Source organism: Diplotaxodon limnothrissa, linkage group LG6 (genome assembly GCF_057381915.1).
Source record: "Diplotaxodon limnothrissa isolate DT_005_m linkage group LG6, D_limnothrissa_male_GT1.1, whole genome shotgun sequence".
NCBI classification, from domain to species: domain Eukaryota; kingdom Metazoa; phylum Chordata; class Actinopteri; order Cichliformes; family Cichlidae; genus Diplotaxodon; species Diplotaxodon limnothrissa.
Genome location: NC_140601.1, coordinates 13,903,912 through 13,918,638, shown reverse-complemented (window position 1 = coordinate 13,918,638; position 14,727 = coordinate 13,903,912). Strand labels below are relative to the sequence as shown.

Below are 14,727 nucleotides of genomic sequence, written 5' to 3'. Positions count from 1 at the left end.
GATGGGACCCTGGTAATCCCTGGTCAGCCTCCAAACCTTTCATCTGCTCTGAGGCAAAACCGGGCTCTTCGTTCTACAGGTCTCTATCATCTGTCAGAAAACTCTGTGCTGACAGGCGTGCCCAAACCTACACCTCCCAACCTATACACTGCGCTGCAGAAGGAAGATATGCGTGGCGCCAGTTACAGGTAGGAAACTATTCTGTTACTGGAAACTATCACAAGTGACCTGATTAGGTTTTTCCAGGTAAATGACCTATTAGGAAATCAATCTGCAAGCTGGGGATTCATTTAAACTAACTAACAGACAAACCCAAATCATCTCCAGTTGACTTTATACAATCTGCATATGTTGATGGTTCTTTCATACTTTGATTCTGACCATTTTGCAGCATTTAGTCTTGTATACTCCACATACTAGAGAGTAAGCCCACTTAATGTTCGTGTTCACATTTTGCCAGTGTTCCACAGTTACATGCTATTCATCAATTTTCTTGTCCATTAGGCTTCCAGATAAATCACTTCTCACACGGCGGTTCCACAATCCAAGCCTGTCTGATGCCATTCAAAACCAGCAGCTTCGTTATGCTTCATACGCGGTGCCAACAGGACTGCAGGGTGAGGACAATCGCTATGCTGTGATTCCTCCGTATGGGCCACGCTCAGGCCACTGGGCCAGAAATGCCCAAGGAGGAGGGGATGGAGGTGAGGACGTTTGGGCAGCTGAGAGGGTTTTACCACATGGCACTGTGCAGAATTTATCTAAGTGGTCGATGTACAAAGAAGATGGGGTGTTAGAAGGATATTCACCCGCACCTCGATTTGTGGATGGAAAGGCTCAGGACCCAGACTGGGCTCCGGAGAGAGAGAGAGCCAGGCCGAAAGTACCAGGTCAAAGCTGGTATGACAAGGTACCTGAATGCAAGATCAACCCATTTTTAGGAGGATTTAAGTTTCTATAATTTTTTACAATTGGTGGAGAATAGATTGGCATAGGAACAAGCGTAATGTACAGATTATTCAAGCAATAACTGAGAAGCTTTAAAGCTAAATGGCCCTAGCAGCATTTCCTCATAGAGTTCACAAACATCTGAATTTCTGCATGTTTTGCATCAGCTATGCATTGAGCCGTGACTGTACACCCCAGGCTTTGTTATTTGTGAGTCCTTGACTAACTATGTACATTTCATGTGTGTGTCCAGATCTATTCTATCCTAAGCATGCCCACAACAAGCCACAGGGTTAAACGCTGGGCGGAGGGAATGGAGGACTTGACACAGCTCCCGTAAGCACAAACCATTATTAGCAGCCTCACTTCTTATTTACTTATATCACACTCTTACAAGCAGTTTATTCCCTGAGCACAGTGTAACACAGTTTATTCTATGGCTTGTTTGTTCCCAGTGTCCCTGTAAGCTCTGAAAAGCTTTGAAACACTATAATTATGTAAATTATATGTTAAGTATGTGAGTGTTATTAAAAACACATCCAGAGCAAAAACCCCACATTAGATATTTGTTTTGTTTTTAACTACAAGTCTTCGGAAATCAGAGAGCTCTTGAGTGTCTTTGAAAACGAATTAATGCTGGATGTCAAAGTGAGAGTGGGAGTGCTGCTTCAGCAGGACAATATGTGCTCAGGACATGAATTTTAATTTTCTGTGTTTAATTTCAGTGAGCTGAATGAGACCACTGTTCTGATGAACCTGAAGAAACGCTACGACCAGGATCTTGTCTATGTATGCTAAATCACTCATTTGCAGATTAAATAACGTAATATCATAAAATGTCACGGACACTGCCAGCTGCCTCAGTTCGTTTACCCTCCCTTTTGTCCTTTTGTCCTTCTGTCATCTCTGTCTTCCACTCAGACCTACATAGGCAGCATCCTTGTGTCTGTGAATCCATACAAGTTGCTCAACATTTACGGGACAGACATGGTGCTCCTTTATGAAGGTCATGGACTGAGTGATAACCCCTCGTAAGATCTGTGTTTGTGTGTGTGTGTGTGTGTGTTTGGGCTTTTGCATGTGTTGGACCTGTTAGAGTTTCTGCAAAGAGGTAATGCAAGATAGGCCATTTTTGAGTATTTTACTATTAATAAACTGCACAAGATTATTAGGCTCGAAATGATTTAATTCTAACTTTGTCTCAGAAGTGTGACAAAGGTCAGGCATTTTCCTATGAATTTAGCAAGAAGTCACCTTTTCTAGACTATTTATTTATTTATTTATTTTTGTAGACTACCCGCTTTTGGATTTATCAGATGTGAAGATGTCTGCCTTGTTTAGAATATAATGAATTAGACGACACTAGCCCTGTAGTTCTAAACTGAAAAAGTCGACAGGAGCTTTTCTTTTTGTTTATAAAGCAAAAAAAGCAGGTAGCTAGCTAGCATTATAGTTCAGCTTAAAGGATGCTGTTATTTTTTACATTCGGTCAGGCTGCCACAAGCAAAGTGATACACTGAGCTGACATAGTTCAGAATAAAGAAAATAGTTCCTTCATGAAACGTTTTTGGGGGAATAAACGGGTTGTAATTCATTGCAAGAGACATTGCTAATGACTTTTTCAAATGCAGTTTTTGGCAGTTTAATACACTTTATTCTAGAGAAAGGCAGACGTCTACACAGCTAATTTCTCCTGGTGACCTTAACCCCAAAATCTAGATGCATAAATAAAACTAAAGGCCAGAGAATGGTTCATGGTTCAGAAAAAGTTGGAACCACAATTGTTTGAAAATGGAGTGCTTATTGAAACAATTTTTTGAAAAAACAAAAATATTAATTTGCATCTACATGAGTTTTAAAAAATGTATTGTGTAATTCATTTTGGTTTTTGTGGGTGAAAAAATTCACACTGATGACGCAAAAGTCTCAAAAACTCACAAAACACCACGTATCAAATGTGATACACTAGCCGTTAAAAGGTTAAACCTTTAAGTGAAACCTTTACAGCTGTGTTTGTGTGGGCATACGCTGTCCCACTACATCTGTCTACATGTGTCGTAAGCTGTGCTCTGAGATCCTGTACGGCGGTAAATAAAGGCGTTAAAGGCCAGCACTCTCAGGTGTTAGTAACAGGCTCGCCTTACACTGTTAATGGTCTGTTGCCAAGGGAGAGTTTGGTTATGGATTTCACTGCCACTTCTACACACACCAAGCTGACATGCACACAGCTGGTGTGTGTGTGTGTGATTTTATTCTAATTCGACATCTTTTGTTGTGTTGCAGTCATCTCTTTGCCATTGCTAATCTCTCATATACCACCATGATGGATGCCAAAAAAGATCAGTGTATAGTGATCAGGTATGAACTGCTGATTAAAGTCTGATTAAAGGCATCATAAAACGAGCGCTATAAATCATTCATATTGGTGGTTTTTGTTATTCCAGTGGAGAAAGTGGGTCAGGGAAGACTGAGGCCACTAAATTGATCCTGCGTTACCTGACAGCCATACACCACAAACGCAATGTCACACAGCAGGTATATGTCCAGTGTCCAATTCTTTTGTATGAGTGGACAGACACAGAATGAAGCTCATATTCAGTTTAAACTAACTTTTTTTTCTCTCACATCGTGGTCTTTAAATCTATCTTCTGCCTTCAGATAGAGGTAAAGTATTCTCATCGCTTCCCCCATATTTTGCTCTCTTTACCGTCATACTGAAAGTGCTCATAGTAATTTTCCCTCTGTGCTGACTGGGCAGATCCTTGAGGCCATGCCCCTGTTGGAGTCTTTTGGGAATGCCAAAACAGTGCGCAACGACAACTCTTCACGCTTTGGCAAATACACGCAGATCTACATGAACGAGTGAGTAGTAACAACATTCTTCTTCTTTCAGCTGCTTCCTTTTGGTGTTGGTGTTACGCCAAAAAGGGATTTCCGATGTTTCAGTGTGTTTTTTTATTTGTAATAATTTTGCTTTTATTGTTAGGTAGACTGTAATCTATAGCATTTATGAAGAGGCTATATATAAAATAAAGAAACGGCCTATTTTGTGACTCTACTCTGTGTTATACATTATCTCGCCCGTTTTGGTCACTTGAAATGTCTTTATAGATCTGTAATGTTATCCCTGTATCATAACACACACACAGAAACACACACACATGCACACACACAGAGAATTGGTGACACTGGGTTTACTGGGGAATATGCTAATATGTCCCACTGGCACAGTTAGATAAGGAGTTGATTTTCTGTTAGAACTGTGACAGAGAGCACATTACACATGCATGACTTGTTACTTAACTCAGCCTTACTCTGTGTTTGCATGTGTGTGTGTGTGTGTGTGTGTGTACCTGACTGTGTAATTTTACCAGGGGTGTAATCAGCGGTGCCATAACGTCTCAGTACCTGCTGGAGAAGTCACGCATTGTCTTTCAGGTGAAAAACTCTCAAACACACGTATTCACACAACAGCTCAGGTGGAGTCTTTTTACCACTGAGTCATGAGCCCCATTCAGACATACACTCCTTTCCATTAATCTAATGCCATCTGAACCTAGCGCTACATATCCTAGTAGGCACCCTGTTCACTTTTCCTGTAAAACCTGCAACAGCAACCTTTCTTGGTACTAGGCCACTTACACGTCACCGAACGGCATTTGCGTTGAAGAACAGGCAAGCACAAAGTCGTAGCAGTGTCTTACCTGTGTAATTAAGTTCACTGTTAATTTCAAGAAAAGTTCAAGTAAAATTTAAACATTGCTCTGTGATGTGCTTTTGCCATCCACAGTCCAGATATACCTCTAAGCCTGGTCTAAGGGAGAATTAAATATTCACATACTGTGGCTCTAATAACAGTGACGTATATCTGAATGGCTTTGAATGACAGACAGCTGTGTCTTACAGACAGATGTAGAGATGTAGCCCGAGACTTTCTTCGTGGTCGCTTTCATCTGGTCACACATCCTTTGAGTATCCCTCAAATATGTGTTTCTCTGTCAACGGCATTATGTGTGTCCGTTTCAGTCATAAGAGATTTAAACTGCTAAGCAGTCCTAGTGTGTGTGCGCATGTGTCAGGGTGACTTTTTTCTGTATGTGTGTCTATTCACAGGCCAAATCAGAGAGGAACTATCACATCTTCTATGAGATGTTGGCAGGCCTTCCTCCTCATGAGAAGCACTCGCTGTACCTGCAGGAAGCTGAGACTTACTACTATCTCAATCAGGTGCTCAGATTCAAACACGCAGACATCCATCAGATATCAAAGAAAATCACAAGGACATTAATCTCCTGTAGAGTTACCATTAGTATAACTGCTACTTCAGTAAGCCTTAAGCCATTAAGTCTTGGGACTAAAATTCAATAAGAACCATACTGCAAAAGCAGCCCAAGAGTTTCTTGAGGCAAAGAAATGGTATAATCTGTAATGACCAAGACAGTCACCCGATCTCAGCCCAATAGAGCATGCTTTTCAGTTACTGAAGCCTAAACTGGATGGAGAGAGACCCACAAACAAACAGCAACTGAAGGCAGCTACAGTAAAGCCCTGGAAGAGCATCTGTGTCACGTTATCTATAATATATATATATCTAAAAATGGCTTGAATTCCTAAAAAGTTAATGGAATTTTTTTGTGAAACCCATTTAATTAAAGCTGAAAGTCTGCACTTGGATTACATGTTGATTGTTTTATTTAAAATCCACTGTGGTGGCGTGCAGTGTGATCCAAAATCAGCCATTGTTAAACCAGTCCTGAACAATGAAAGAGATCAGACTAATGTCACAGTATTAATACAGCACAGAAATGACCATTTCATTGCTCACAGATTTAAAACCATGAAACCACAGCCTATCCTGGTGAATAGGATTAACATTATACTTGTTGAACGTCCACTTTTCAACATTTATATTGAAACACAGGTGTGCGTAACTGCAGCCTAGCAAAGCTGCAGGCACAGCTGTAGTCTTGTTTCTTCTTTGTCAGCTGTCCTGCCAACACCAGGTTTTTTTTTTCCACACAAAAAGAATTAATTAGGGCCATTTGTTCATAATTATGACATTTTCTGTTTGTTTTTTCACCTCTGGGCTTTATTTCCAAGCTGATTTGCGCTGTTGTATTTCTTTATGAGGTAGTGTTCATCTTGGACTATTTCCCACCCAGTTAGCGGTGTGTTTGTGGTAATTACAACAACATTTTTTGAAGAGTAACTTAGCACCGAGCTGAGAGATAGCGTGTCATTGCTCTCCCTGACTGAAAGTGTGCTGACAAGTGAGCCCTTTTGCACTCGTAACTGCAATCGCCAGTGAGGTCACGGTGCTCTGATACACCCTGAAGTGGATCCTCCCCATCACTGCACCAAGAGACTCAAATCACTGATAAGTTGCTCTTAAATTAGACCTAAAGAGGGTAAAATGTCTTTTTCCTAACGGTGCACGTGTGTGTCCATGCATGCAGGGAGGGAACTGTACCATAGAGGGAAAGGATGACGGGGAGGACTTCAGGCGTTTGCTGAGTGCCATGGACATCCTGTGTTTCACCCCAGAGGAGCAAAATGGCATCTACAGACTTCTTTCCTCTGTCCTTCATCTGGGGAACATCTACTTCCAGCCACACCTGGTCTGTCTTTCAAACACAAACATGTATTTAGTTTCACGACCTAATGGTGAGGATGACGTTGGCAGTAATAATGACAGTGACTCCATATGTATGTGTCTGCGACTGTGTCCCGCAGGCTGAGGGTCAGGAGGTCGCGTCAGTGGTGAGCACGCAGGAGATAAGGGTGGTGGCTGAGCTGCTGCTGGTCTCACCCGAGGGCCTAGAGAAATCTGTCACCTTCAAGCTGACAGTAAGTGGTGCACACTTTTGCAGAAACAGCCCCGTGCACACACCACAGATATGATTATTTCTGTAACAAAATATAGATGTTAGATATCAGAGATGTGTTTGATCCCCCAGGATACGGTGCAGGAGAAGATCTATACTCCGCTGACAGTGGAGAGTGCTGTGGATGCCAGGTGAGTGAGTGACTTAAAGTCTCAATCTGTTAAATTAAACATGATGCACCTTGCTCTGCTTGGGGGAAAAAAACTGAAAATCTTAGGGCTTTTTAATGTCCTCATGTTTTTTTCACCCCCTGCTTTAAAATCATACCAGGAGACTGCTGAGAGGGAGCCAAGAGTCTGTGATATTCTCTTCCAATCTTTGGTAGAGGCATGTGAGGACAAAGGACGTCAGGGCTTGAAGTGGGGGGGGGGTTTCAGATGTCCTCTGTTTCCATAGGAACCGGGTTTTCTGTTTCCATAGAAACCTTATTGTGCGTTTTTCATAGAGATGCTGTTGCCAAGATCCTGTATTCGCTGCTGTTTAGTTGGCTGACGGAGCGCATCAACGGACGCGTCTACCCTCGCAACGAAGCCCTCTCCATCTCCGTGCTGGACATTTATGGATTTGAGGTCAAACTGAAGAGCACTCGCAGTAACGTCACATCTGTGTTTGTGTCTGAGCTGACCTGTGTGCTAAGTGACTCACATAACCCCCGGTTGTCTCTTCTGTGTGTCCTCCAGGAGCTACAGGTGAACAGTTTTGAGCAGCTGTGCATCAACTACGCCAATGAAACTTTGCAGTTCTACTTTAACAGGGTCATTTTCCAGGAGGAGCAGGTCAGAGAACCACAAGTTAATGTGTTCATTTCCCATTTAGTTCACATCAGTGACATCACTGACCAGTTTGTTAGGTACACCTGTTCAACTTTTCATTAATGCAAGTATCTAATTGCCCAATCACATGTCAGCAACTCTATGCATTTAGACATGTAGATGTGGTCAAGACCACCTGCTGAAGTTCAAATTGATTTAAGTGATTCTGAACATGGCATAGTTGTTGGTATGAGATGTGTCCGAATGGTTTAGAAACTGCTGATCTGATGGGATTTTCCCAAACAACCATCTCAAGGATTTACAAAGAACAGTCTGAAAAAGAGAAAATATCAAATAACCGGCAGTTTCTCTGTGAAAATGTTGTTTTGATGTCAGAGTTCAGAGCAGAATGGCCAGACTTCTTTAAGCTGATAGGAAAGCAACAACCAATGTATCCAAAAGAATGAATGCACAATGCCTTGAAACCTGAAGCAGATGGGCCACAGCAGCAGAAGTCCACACTGGGTGCTGCTACTGTCAGCTAAACACTGAAACTGAGGCTATAATTGACACGGGCTCACCAAAACTGGACAAAAGATTAGAAAAATGTTGCCTGGTCCACTGAGTTTCAATTTCTGCTGCAACATTCAGATGGTAGAATCCAAATTTGGCATAAACATCATGAAAGAATGGATCCATCCTGCCTTGTATCAATGCTTCAGGGTGCTGTTGGTGTAATGGTGTAATGGTGTGGGGATATTTTCTCGGCACACATTGGGCCTCCTTAGTGCCAAATGAGCATTGTTTAAACACCACAGCCTACCTGAGTATTGCTGCTTACTATGTCCATCCCTTTATGACAACAATGTACCCATTGTCTGATGGTTGCTTCCAGCAGAATAATACACCATGTCACAAAGCTCAAACCCTCCCAGACTGGTTTCTTGAACATAATGGGTTTCACTGTACTGAATGGCTTTCACAGTCACCAGATCTCAATCCAGTACAGCACATTTGGGATGTTGTGGAACAGAAGGTTCACATCATTGATTTGCAGCCAACAAATCTGCAGTATCTGTGTGATGCTATCATGTCACAAAGGACAAAAATCTCTGAAGAATGTTTCTGAGCAGCTTGTTCAATCTATACCATAAAGAATTAAATCAGTTCTGAATGTCAAACATGAGCACAAACTAGCAAGGTGTTCCCAATAAAGTTTTCAGTGACTGTATGTATGCAAGGCTGCCTGCAAACTATCACAATAGTTTACAGGCAGCCACAAAGCAAAAAAACCCCCAACAACAGAAAAAACCCCCGCATAGTTCACCACTGAAGCCAACAAGATAATTTAATGTAGCAACAAAAAAAGTTAAAATGACACCAGAGAAGCTTAAAGAGTTTTGTGTTAATGATACAGAAGCACAACTATGAAACCTATATTCCCGTTTCACAGTTGTAGCCCCATGTCACCCGTCTAAAAAAGGAGGTATTTCCAGAGGCACATTTAAACTCAGGCTATCAAATCTTTCACAAATCATAGCAGAAAGCAAGAAACAATTAGCAGCGAGTTAGTCGAGTTTTACACACACCAGCCTGACGAATCTTGCGCTTGTTTTGTGCTGAATTATGCTGCGTAGGAGGAGTACATGCGGGAGCAGATCAAATGGCAGCAGCAGCCCTTCGGCCACAACGAGGCATGCCTCGACCTTATTGCTGCTAAGCCCCATGGGATACTGCGCATACTGGACGACCAGTGCGGTTTCCCTCAGGTAAGCCCATTCCTGTTAAACTAATAACCGTTTTCTCCAGAGTTATTGGAATTCGCTTAAATTGAATCAAAAACACATACAATATGAAAGTGAATACAATAATGGTAAACACAAGCAGTTTTTAATTAAGACAAAGGTGTTTAATGACTTATAACTCCACGGAGAGAGAAGCCCCAAGTGCGCGAAGAACAAGTGATTGAGACAGACTCAGTATGTGGAAAGCGAGCGCACTTATAATAAGCTTATATTAGATTACAGGAAACTTTGGAAGAGTTGCACTCTTTAAGCGTGCTGTTAAAAAAACACAAGCCAACAACAGCTCTAACTTCATATTTCATATCTCAGTTTTAAAAAAAATTGAGTTAAAAAAGAAAAAAAAACCCCTGCACTATTGGATTTCTCATTAACCAGGAGACTGTATTGTAGCCAGCTTCAATCAATACAAAACTATCCCACATGCTCACTTAATTGCCTACCTGCTGCTATCATAATTCCCGGGGCTCCCAGTGTAAGAAGCTGTCTGAGCTCATAGTGAGATAAATGTATTATGAGTCTCTGATGCTCGGAGTGAAATATGAACACGCCGTTACATGAAAAACCCACTGAGGCGATCTGCCAAACACTCACACGCAGACACGCACAGGAAACATGTGTTTGTGCTGTAGAGGTTTAGTTTCCATGGCTCAACAACCATTAACCATCTCCAATCATTGCTAGGCAACAGACCACACCTTCCTTCAGAAGTGCCACTATCACCATGGAAACAATCCGCTCTATGCCAGGCCAAAGATGCCACAGCCAGAGTTTACCCTGAAACACTATGCAGGGAAGGTCACCTACCAGGTACTTCCTGCCTTCCCTGTTTTCTTTCTTTCCTGCTTCTCTGTGTTTTGCTTTTTAACATTTTCAACTTTTCATTTCTCAACATTTCAATCTCTTTTATAGCCTTTTTTTCCCCAGTGTTCTTCCTCTGATCATTTCCTTTTTTCCCCTCTTTTTTTGCATTCTCATATAAAGTGCATCTGGAAAGTATTCACAGCTCTTTGCTTGTCCTACATTCTGTCATATTACAGCATTATTTCAAATCACTGATTAAATTCATTTTCCACTTTTTATTCTACAAACAGTACAAAAAAAGTTTGCTTGAAATTCTTGAAAATTTATTAAAATAAAAAGCTAAAATATAACATGCACATAAATAAGAATTCACACCCTTTGCCAGTGATCATCTGTCAGATGTCTGTACAACGTGATTGGAGTCCACATGTGGTAAATTCAGACATACAAGGGCCGCAGGTCGGATTCAAACTGGGGCTTTTGCATTTCAGCCGTATAGCATATGTGCACCTGCTCAAACACTGAGTTAAACAGGTGCCCATCAGATCCAAAGTCCACATTGTTCTTGGATGTAAGGATTTTAAACAATTTAAAATGAATACACACCAAAATCCACACATCTGACAGACTAAGAGCCACAGGTGCTGTTGAAATGACATTTTTAATTGAAAATTTGAGTGAGTGATTTTTCTTTTAGTTGACTAATTGCTTAACAGCTCTAGAATTGTGTGTCCATCCATCTCTTTTTTTCCATCCATTCTTGTTCAGGTTCACATGGCTTCTATTGTGAATAAATCATTGTGAAGTAGTACACAGGAGTACTGAAAAACTGTGTTATAATAATGAATGAATGTGATATAGTATTGAAGGTTATTAGGTTTTTCATCAAAATGTCTTGCTTTGGACAGTATGATTGTGAAACAGGTAGTCGCTTGCATACTGTGTGGTATGTTTTAAACATATTCTAATGTAATCTGTCAAAACCAGACTCCAGAGATATTTCCGTTCCATAAAAATCTCCCTGTCGTTCATGCATGTGGCTGTAAATTTCTGGTTTGAATCAATTTGCAATAGTTTTGAATGATTTGTGATGCAGGTCTACAAATTCTTGGATAAGAACTTTGATATGGTGCGCCAGGATGTTTTGGACCTCTTCACCCAGAGCAAGAACAGAGTGAGAAGTCGAAATGTTAAAAAAAAAATTGATTCAGATACTAAAGTATGGTGAAGCATGATATTGTAACGTGGATATTATCTGTGTCTTTCTGTGTGTGCAGGTGGTTTCGAGCCTCTTCTGGAAGCACTCAGAGTCTTTGTCTCAGCAGCGGTCTAACGTGCGGCGCAGCAGCGCGGCTCGCCGTTATCAGGCCAACACGGTCAGCGCAAAGTTTCAAAGCAGCCTGCAAGAGCTGCTGGAAAAGATGGAAAGGTTTTAGGCTCATTTATCTTTTTAAAACAAGAAGACTGCATCACAGCTTTCTTTGAAATCTCTCCCTCTTTGACACTCACTCGAGTTCCCACAATACACTGAGCCTGTCATCAGTTCAGGTGAACCACAAAGTCAAGCTCAGCTACAACTGCGATGAATCAGCTGAATGTTCAGCTGACAGTCTTCTATGCATCCAGCTGACAAATCGCATAATGGGTGGGCAGTTTAAGTAGCTTTATCCTAAAGTCACACAAGGAAAAACAGTGGACCACAGTGCAGCCGTGTGCAGTAAAATTAAATGCTTGCTTTGAAGATGAGAATCGGGTCAGCTACTGTCTTTAAAGCGGTTTTGGTGGATCAACATGCTGATAAAATAACAATACAACTGAGCCAGTGTGCAGCTGAATAGGGTCAATCTGGCAATTATGTGAAATCTGTTTGTGATAATCTGGTGTTTAACTGTGACTAATTAGATTAAATCACAAATCTGTTGGCATCAAATTCACATTAACGACTTTCATTCAGACTCCAGACACAACCTCTTAGATTTGAAACAAATATTCAGAAATTACTTGCAAACTGACCATATTACCAGCAAACCTGCTTTTATATAGACATGTAACCAGATTACAATCAAACTGAGAGATGAGTCCCCCGTTGCAAAAAGACACCTGCATACCTGTTAACCTTGACTCAGAATATAAATTAGAAAGTTACTTGCCAACTTTTACCAGTCTGTATGTGAGTGGTTGCAGAGAGTCAAGCCAGACTGCAGTTGTTTGGAGACAGGTTGCCAACCACCAGGCAACTGGTGCAGTCACCTTCCAATCAAAAGTGGTCACTCAGAGGTCCGGTTTTTCCTAGTTGCCATGAGGTTGCCATCCTGTTTTTGCTGTAGTGTGACTGAGCCATGACTCTGCTTGCAGTTAAGAATCATCTGCAAGTCCCTTTGTACCAAGCCCCCCCCCCATCTCCTCCTTTTATGGTGTGTCTGACTTAATTAGTATCATGTCTGCTGTCAGTTCTGTACAGACAGTCTCGTTGGTCCTCTCCCTGCTGCCTCTAGCTTTGCACGTGTGCACATGGAAGGACGGGGAGGTGAGCAGCGCCACACCACCAAATATGAATCGCAGTCGTGGGAAATATTAATCTCCTTTAGACTAAAGTGGTCCTGACTATCACTGGTGAAAAAAGATAATGATGCTTCATAAATGTATGAAATTGTCTGTGATGAGAGTGTCTGATGTGGGCAATGAGCAAAAGAAGGAGTGGTTTCTTTCACAGCTCTCATCAAACAACGCACACTCTATCATGGCCTTGTTCCTAAAGGCGGATTGAACAATTTGTTTTGCCGTGGTGTACCATTAGACTAAAGTGATTATCTCTGACAGCCTTATTAGCCTCAATCATGTCTCAAATAGATGAAAACTGAGGCCTCAGGAGGTCTGTCAGTCTGAAATTGTTAATAATGTAGCTCCAGCTATAAAAGTACATGCCATGCATTCTCATTTTCAGCTGGAAAGTAGACTTCCCCGCACAGTTTATCAGGTTTCATCAGCTCATGCATTTGTTTATTCACTCATCCATCCATTCATTCTCATCTATCTGTGACAGGTGTAACCCTTATTTTGTGCGATGCATCAAGCCAAACCATCTTAAGGTATATTTGCAAGTTGGATGATGTGTGCAGGCTTGCAGTGCTTTCTTGTTTAGATTTTTATTAATTTCTGTTTTTTTTAAAAAAAAGCATATATATATATATGTGTGTGTGTGTGTGTGTGCATGTACATTGTGTACTGTTATAGGAGCCAGGAATGTTTGACATGGAGCTGGTCAAAACTCAGCTGCATTACTCCGGCATCATGGAGACCATCCACATCAGGAAGGAGGGTTATCCAATCAGACTGCACTTTCACAGCTTCCTATCGAGGTTGGCCACCTACTTATCTCCAAGCTGATTGTGTTTGAATCATCATTCTCAGCTTCCTTTCCTCAAATAAATTTTTTCTGCTGCCCTCTCCACTCGCTGCTTTCAGTTTTCAAAAATTGCTCAGATGATTGGTCTTTTTTTTTCTGGGTAGAATACGTTTCACACACAGATTTCTTCACGCTGAAGTAGCCATCTGGCTTTTGTCACCTCCTGCAGTAGGAGAGCAGCTGAAATCAATTGATCTCACAGCGCCGTTCACTGCCAAAGTAGTCTGAGAAAAGAAAACAATGTCAGCACAGTCCAGCGTTTACAATAAGATTCACAGATAGAAGTTACCGAAGCTGTGAATGCCCAGATTCCCAATAAGCTCTCAGATTCACCACAAGTAATAAGCAAAGATACACAAGATTTAGGTGTTTTCACAGAATTCAGATTGAACTGTCACATGTCGATGCAGGTATAAAGCCCTGCTCTGCCTGAAGGATACTCCACCTGCAGACGGAGAAAACTGCGTTGCCATGCTCCAAAGACTCGGCCCAGTGAAGACCGACTCGTATCAGCTGGGTGTCAGTAAGGTGAGCGTTCTCAGAAATCTGCACACAAGTACAAATCATGAGGTCAGCTATGTCGTGCTGTAGATTTAAAAACAGATGAGTTTTTATTTGTGTGTGTGTGTTAGATTTTTCTGAAAGAGGAGTTGTATCAGCTGCTGGAGGGCAAGCGTGACCGTGTGCTGAACCTCGCTGCCATGACGCTGCAGAGATACACGCGCATGTTCTTCATCCGAAAGAACTTCATCAAATTCAAGCGCTTTCTGACTGTGTTTGAAGCTCGTAGCAGAGGCTACCTAGCCAGGTAACATGCCCATCGTGTTGCCTTCATCTAATGCTTCAAAGCATCATCACTTCACATTTCAAATGTCCTTATATATATATATATATATATATATATATATCTATATATATATCTATATAGATATATAGATATCTATATAGATATTTCCTCCTCAAAAAATACAGAAAACAGAGAAAAACTCCAAATAGTCACAATCTTATTTCTCTATTCTAAAAATCTTAAAGCCGAACACTATCAGTATCATCGGTCTTTTCCTGGAAGTCGACTGAGCCTCGGCTTTCTTCAGCAGCCAACATGTTGCCCTGTTTAGTCTGGAGTTTCA

The 14,727-nt window shown here is 41.4% G+C and overlaps 1 protein-coding gene across 1 annotated transcript in view; it reads left to right on the top strand.

The window, feature by feature from the left end:
* Positions 1 to 1,207: 1,207 nt before the first annotated feature.
* Positions 1,208 to 14,727, top strand: part of myo15ab (myosin XVAb) — a 42,556-nt gene continuing 29,036 nt past the window's right edge. Inside the window, exons 1-21 of the mRNA XM_085356562.1 lie at positions 1,208 to 1,284; positions 1,674 to 1,737; positions 1,870 to 1,979; positions 3,232 to 3,306; positions 3,393 to 3,489; positions 3,707 to 3,810; positions 4,323 to 4,386; positions 5,062 to 5,175; positions 6,405 to 6,566; positions 6,682 to 6,795; positions 6,906 to 6,964; positions 7,279 to 7,402; positions 7,514 to 7,609; positions 9,223 to 9,354; positions 10,072 to 10,197; positions 11,288 to 11,365; positions 11,469 to 11,620; positions 13,235 to 13,280; positions 13,426 to 13,550; positions 14,008 to 14,125; positions 14,230 to 14,405. Coding sequence (XP_085212688.1) covers positions 1,220 to 1,284; positions 1,674 to 1,737; positions 1,870 to 1,979; positions 3,232 to 3,306; positions 3,393 to 3,489; positions 3,707 to 3,810; positions 4,323 to 4,386; positions 5,062 to 5,175; positions 6,405 to 6,566; positions 6,682 to 6,795; positions 6,906 to 6,964; positions 7,279 to 7,402; positions 7,514 to 7,609; positions 9,223 to 9,354; positions 10,072 to 10,197; positions 11,288 to 11,365; positions 11,469 to 11,620; positions 13,235 to 13,280; positions 13,426 to 13,550; positions 14,008 to 14,125; positions 14,230 to 14,405 — 2,201 coding nt within the window. The 5' untranslated portion in view covers positions 1,208 to 1,219. The remainder of the gene's footprint in view (positions 1,285 to 1,673; positions 1,738 to 1,869; positions 1,980 to 3,231; positions 3,307 to 3,392; positions 3,490 to 3,706; positions 3,811 to 4,322; positions 4,387 to 5,061; positions 5,176 to 6,404; positions 6,567 to 6,681; positions 6,796 to 6,905; positions 6,965 to 7,278; positions 7,403 to 7,513; positions 7,610 to 9,222; positions 9,355 to 10,071; positions 10,198 to 11,287; positions 11,366 to 11,468; positions 11,621 to 13,234; positions 13,281 to 13,425; positions 13,551 to 14,007; positions 14,126 to 14,229; positions 14,406 to 14,727) is intronic.